General features: G+C 47.6%; 1 protein-coding gene across 1 annotated transcript; it reads right to left on the bottom strand.

Annotated features, from left to right (window-relative positions):
• Nucleotides 1–3,013: 3,013 nt before the first annotated feature.
• LOC133906592 (calcium-dependent protein kinase 27-like) lies at nucleotides 3,014–5,991 on the bottom strand. Its single transcript, XM_062348535.1, has 6 exons — nucleotides 4,633–5,991; nucleotides 4,242–4,538; nucleotides 4,036–4,151; nucleotides 3,772–3,939; nucleotides 3,381–3,605; nucleotides 3,014–3,267 (listed from the first exon to the last, which is right to left on the bottom strand). The coding sequence occupies exons 1-6, from the start codon at nucleotides 5,552–5,554 to the stop codon at nucleotides 3,142–3,144; spliced, it is 1,854 nt and encodes a 617-aa protein (XP_062204519.1). The 5' UTR covers nucleotides 5,555–5,991; the 3' UTR covers nucleotides 3,014–3,141.
• Between the last annotated feature and the right edge of the window lie 233 nt (nucleotides 5,992–6,224).

Raw genomic sequence — 6,224 nt, 5'->3', positions numbered from 1 at the left:
CCCTATCAACGTTCTCAAAATAGCTATTATGTTTGTTGCTTTCCGGTGTGCGCTTTGGCTTTAGGAGAAGAGCAGAGTGCTAGTGTTCAGGACCAAGCTTTTGAAGACTTCAAGTAGCCTGCATTTGAAGGCAAGTGTTCTTGACCACTTTGATGCCATTATAGGACATTATAGTTTTATTTTCCTTAGCTGCATACTTGTTTAAATATGAAATCCCATAAATAGGGTTTTACTAGAATTTGTGTGACAATTCCTTGTAGCCTCTTTTGGGTCTTGGGACATGAAAAGGGTAGTCATGCTAGTGCAGTCAGGGATTGGAGTATTTATGAATTTTGACTAATATCTATGAAACAAGTATTTGGGGAATGGTAATCTTGTAGTAACTTGAACTAGGGATCCCAACTAGATGGCTAGTATGAGGTGGAGCTACACAGCAGGGATTGTGTACGTTCTTGTGTGGGATCCTAAGGACCAGTTTGTGAAGCCTGTTACCTAGCATAACAGCACAACCATGAGACCTATATGGGTACGGCCTGGCCAAGTAATTAGTGGCTTTCATATTCTATACGCACCAATGATCGGTTAAGTGGCACAAGAGGGGGCCTCTGCAGTGGATGGAATCCTTGTTAGCGGTGAAACCTTAGTGGGTGCTTATAGATGTGAAGGTACTTTGTAACGATCTTGTAGTGAGACCCCGGCTCTACACCCCGGAAGTGTAAAGCAAAATAGGAATGACGACTCATGGGTAAAGTGTGCAAACTCTGCAGAGTAATAAAACTGATCGATCAGCCGTGCTCGCGGTTACGAGCGGGCTTGGACTTCTTCATAATTAGATGGGAATTCTAAGGGTTCGTTTGGGTAGTCGGGTGGTGGGACTCCCGATGAGTCGGTAGCTAGATATGGGACATCTGGTGAGTCTGGTAGTCGGATGGAATCTGATGAGCTATGTTCTTTATCTATTGGAGTTTAATCTAGTAAATAGATTGCTAGGTTATTTGAGTCTTGTTTAGTTGGGCTTAGTCGCAGTTATCCCCAAGTCAAGTTTTTTCTTGTCAATAGCCTGCATGTCATACTTTTCCCCCGCTTGCTGAGTACTCTGTGTACTCATGCTTGCCTTCTCCCAAACTTCCGGATGCTGCTCAGAAGGTGAAGCTTTTGAAGATTTCCCGGACGATGGTGCTGAATTCTAGAAGGAGGAAGGCGTCGTTTGAAGGTCATATCCTAGGCTGGTGTTTCCCCCGGACAACGCCTATGGGTGGATGGGAGTTCTGCTATCGTTTGAAGATCTCTTAGTATTTTCTTTCAGACTTTCGGGTCCTTTTGTAAGGAATGTTTTCCTTATTTAAGACACAGTTTATGTTATCACTAATGATGTCGCTACATGTATGGAAAATTTGATCCTGACATACATGTGGAATGCACTGGTTTATTTTCTTTAAAACCGGGTGTGACAGAGTATAAACACCGGGAGAAGTGCGTTTCTGAGGCTAGTATTTGAGAGGTAGGTTGTGCATTTTGCCTTCGTTATTGGCAAGAATTATTCACTACTTCACTACAAGAACCTTTACATAATTCATGCCAATGTGTTAACGCATGTACCAAATATCATGCTACCTTTTTCTCCTGTCTGAGTATGCATGGACAAATATTGCGTTCTTAGTGTGTCTTATGTATGAATATAAAGTTGAAAGTGAGTTGGGAGGAGTTGTCATCCGTTTGGGAATTGTAAATGATAACGCCTAACACAAAGCATTTCTGTGATCTGCCACACCTCAAACAAAAAATTGATGAAGTTTAAGGCCAAAACAGAGCTTCATACTGAACATAGCACGTAAGAAACAAAAGGAATTGATACAGTAACCCTTGCAGTTGTCCCTCCGAAAAAGAAAAAGGAAAACAACCATTGTAGTTGATTCAATTGAAATATCAGTTCGCAGATGATGGTGAAGAAGTTGCAAAATCCGTTGATAATAGCATTATTGAATAAATGAATACCGGTGTATGCTTACTTAGAAGTCGAAGAAGTCGATAAGTCATTCTTCCTATGGAACTGCTGCTTCCTGATCAGAGATAGTCCTGCTGTAGCTTCTCATTCCATGATTATTATGTTCCTATGTACATTTGTGCGTATGTAAATCATATGCAAAATCACTGGATAGTTTCTCTATGTTTAAACTTTTAATGATATCGGCTGTGCCATCTATGTTAATTGATGGTTTAAATTATATGTATCCATATGTTTACTTCATATACATCAAGTCTACCATATGTACCTTCAGACGAAGATAAATTGAAGGGAAATTTCCTCACACCTCCTGAAATTTTCCATGCTTAGATTATAATCAAACCTGAAATTTTACAGAATGATGCAATGCTCTATTCCACATGCGTGCGATTTTTGTTAGTTTTTCACACAAATTTTGCATAATGAAGCCGGGTGCTCAGCAGGCAAAGTCAGAGTAGGGTGTCCTAGCCACAAAACCACACAATTTCCAGGGAGTTATGGTGTCCCAGAGACAAATTTCCCAAAATCTAACTATATGTCTCTAGTCTGCATTTGATGTGTTCATGCCTATTAAAATATAAGTGAATTACCCATCTTTCTCCATCAGCTTAGTTTTTTTTTGTAACTAGTTTATACATGCAACTAAATATGGTATCAGAGACAGATGTCTTGAGTTCGAGTCCTAACAGACATAATTAAAAAAAAAATTGTAGCCGACTTCTATTTTCACATCTGAAGCTAGAGTGAGCCTTCACGTGAGGAGAATGTTAAAATATAATGAATTATTCACCTTTCTCCATCATCTTAGACTTTTGGATGTAATTAGTTTTTGCATACAGCTCATTAGTGCCTTTGTGTAAATGAAGTCCATAGCATTTCAAGAATTTATAGAGTTTTGCTTTACCTGGCTGGCCAGGGGAACAATGACATTACAAGTGTCTGTTCTGTATAACTTTAATTTTTTTTAAAAAAAACTCTATGAATTATCAAGAACAAAAGCATGCCATCTGCAGTCAACAAAGCTCCGATGAATTAACCAGAACCCGAGTTTCCTTTACAGTTACAACACGTATGCACAACTCCATTTCACATAGTAAGAGGGGTACACAACTATACAATACAACACTACAACATTGTCAGCTATGCGCCTTCGAGGCATCCCTAAGACCGACGCTAAGGTTGTGCTGAGGGCCTTTCTTTCCAAATCCAGTAGTCGTTTTCTGCATCATTGCGACGAACTCATTGTAATCTATACGCCCATCCTGCGAAAAAATTAAAAAAAAAATCATCAGAATTAGGCTGATAAATGATCTGCCATCGACCACAGGCATTATGTTTAATGGAGATTTGAGGTTGGATTAATCATTTATCTTACATTGTCTTGATCTACTTCCCCTATCATATCTTCAAGTCGGACGTCTTCGATGCCAAACTCGTCACATGCTTGCTGCAGCTCATCAGCTGTTATGTATCCACTGCCATCTTTGTCAAAATATTGGAAGGCGGCGAATAGATGGTCTTCCCTTTCAACTTTGTTGAGGTGCAGTGTGGCAGCTATGAATTCTCCATAATCTATGGTGCCACTGTTGTCGATATCAGCCTGCGAACGCGCAAACAAGGCATAGAATTTATAATTTTATTGGAGCTTGTTTAGAACCAAGAATTTTACTGGAGCTTTGCAGGAAGTAGTTCAACTGCTGCTGAAAAATATGCGAGAATTCTAGTGCTCTAAACAGGCCTAGGAGAAGAAAGCAAAATAAACTTACAGCCTGCATGAGCTGATATATCTCCGGCTCTTTCATGTTGGCACCGACCCTCTGAAGTCCGGCCTTGAGCTCCTCGAAGTTGATCTGCCCGCTGTTGTCAGTGTCCATCATTTTGAACATCTCCTTCAGTCCCGCGATCTCCTCCTCCGACAGGTTCTCCGCGATCACCTGCACGAGAATGCAACATCACATTCGCAGCCGTCCTCAAATCTCCATTTCACAATCACAGCGGAAGAGAAGCAAGCTTAGAGACCCGGTGCTCACCCTCAGTGCCATCTTCTTGAGCTTGTTCATCGCCGAGAACTGCTTCAGCCGCGACAACACGGCCGAGTCCAGTGGCTTGTCAGGAGCCGAGCCGATCATCTGCAGCCACGGGTGGCCTGCGAGCAAGAAACCGAGGAGCTTAGCCATGGGGCACACATCAGCGATGATCACCACCGGCGCAATGCGGCAAAGAAAATGCTACTGACAGAGGACTTGGTGCGCCGTGAGGCGCTTCTTGGGGTCCCTGACGAGCACCTTCCGGAGCAGGTCCTTGGCGGCCTCCGACACGCTCGGCCACGGGTCCGACTCGAAGTCCAGCGAGCCGTTCAGGACCTGCTCGAAGATGCCCTGCTCCGTCTCCGCCCAGAACGGCGGCACGCCGCAGAGCAAGATGTAAATGATGACACCGGCGCTCCACACGTCGGCCTCCTGCCCGTAGTGCTTCTTCAGCACCTCCGGCGCCACGTAGTACGGGCTCCCCACCACGTCCGTGAACACCTCGCCTGCAACAAGGGATGGATCACCATGGTATGATTCAATGCTACGTCGACGATGATTATAGGCGGGAGGAATCCATTGATGAATTGGCTCAGGTACCTGGCCGGAAGAACATGGAGAGGCCGAAGTCGATGGTCTTAAGCGGCGCGTCCTCGTCGTTACCAACGAAGAGGAAGTTCTCGGGCTTGAGGTCCCGGTGCATGACCCCGAGCGAGTGGCACGATTCCACGACGGCGACGATGACGCGCGCGAGCGTCGCCGCCTGGCGCTCTGTGTAGTGCCCCCTCTGCACGATGCGGTCGAACAGCTCCCCGCCGGCGCAGAGCTCCATGACGACGTGCACGGCCACGGCGTCCTCGTAGGCGCCGCGGATGGAGATGATGTTGGGGTGGCCCGCGAGGTGGTGCATGATCTGGATCTCCCGCCGCACGTCCTCGACGTCCTCGTCGGTGATGAGCTTCCGCCTGGCGACGGACTTGCACGCGTACTCCCGGCCCGTGGCCTTGTCCACGCACAGGTACGTTGTGCCGAACTGGCCCTGCCCGAGCTTCCGCCCCAGGCTGTACTTGTCCTTGAGGTTCTCGGTCTTGCGCCGGAGCACCGACTCCACCTGCAGCCCTGCGCTGGAGATGCGCTTGATGTGAGACGGCTTCTTCGGCCGCGACTGCTGCCTCGGCTGCTGCGGCTGCGGCTGTTGTGGCTGCTGCGACGGCGGCGGCTCATGCTGCGGTGAGGGGTCGGGCTCCCTGTGCGGCGCCGGCGGCTGTGACTGTGGCTGGGGCTGCCGCGCTGGCTCCGAGATGACGATGGGCGTGGGAGGGGTGGTCTGGGCTGGGACTAGAGGCGGCTTGTCGTCGGCGGATTCGCGGGGCTGGACCTGGACGACGGGGACGGAGCGGGAGGTGGTGGTGGGGTTGGAGGGGGCGGCGACGGAGCGGGAGCGGGAAGGCCAGAGGGAGACAGAGAAGTTGCCGAAGAAGCCGTTCTTGGAGAAGCGCGACCCGACGCAGGCGTTGCCCATCCGGCAGGCTGCGTAATCGACGGCGACGGCGATCAGAGACTCGTGGTGTCCCTCGTCCCCTGCTTCTGCTTCTTCCGCGGCGGCAGGGGCATGGCAGTGCGGCAGCGGAACGGGGCGCGTTCCACCGGCAGCCGATCGGCGGTGTTGGGCGTGAGGGAGGTCGGGATTGGTGGTCTCAGTTTGGCGCAGATCAGAGATGATCGGGAAGGGAAATGAGGAGCTAAAAATGGCATGCAAATGGGGAGGGAGAGGGGAGAAAGGAACAGAGTGGCAGCTGAAGAGTCCCTAATTTTGCAGAGGAACTGGGGAAACAGGGGAGGGTGTTGGTTGGGTGGGTGAGCTCAACTGTGGGCGGCCACGCGGGAAATCGGCTGGCGCGTGGAATCTGTGCGAGTTGTACTGTTGCTGCCGTTCTAACTCAGAAATCATGTTCTGCGTGATCGTTGGAGCCCAGGTTGGAGACGACTGTAGCATAGGGTTTATGTAAAAAATTAGGGACTCTTTTAGTCAAATGACTTGTAGAAAAGTTTGCATAAGAAAATTTTAACTCGAAAAGTTTTAAGAAAAAGTTTGTACTCGAAGAATTTTGAGAAAAAAATTAACGAAAAAAGTTTACATATCATTTGACGTTTACAAAATTTCAATCTTGGAATATGTGCTTGCCTTATAA

The sequence above is a fragment of the Phragmites australis genome, chromosome 23 (genome assembly GCF_958298935.1).
Source record: "Phragmites australis chromosome 23, lpPhrAust1.1, whole genome shotgun sequence".
In the NCBI taxonomy this organism is placed as follows: Eukaryota; Viridiplantae; Streptophyta; class Magnoliopsida; order Poales; family Poaceae; genus Phragmites; species Phragmites australis.
The sequence above is the reverse complement of the archived record's forward strand: the minus strand, read 5'-3'. Positions and strand labels throughout refer to the sequence as shown.

What these genes read in the sequence shown, in the direction of transcription:
- LOC133906592 (XM_062348535.1), bottom strand. Translation starts at nt 5,554, where the DNA reads ATGGGCAACGCCTGCGTCGGGTCGCGCTTCTCCAAGAACGGCTTCTTC. An exon ending in CACGGCGCACCAAGTCCTCT is followed by an intron (nt 4,152 to 4,241) that starts GTCAGTAGCATT and finishes TCTTGCTCGCAG; the next exon opens with GCCACCCGTGGCTGCAGATG. An exon ending in GGGAAGTAGATCAAGACAAT is followed by an intron (nt 3,268 to 3,380) that starts GTAAGATAAATG and finishes ATTTTTTCGCAG; the next exon opens with GATGGGCGTATAGATTACAA.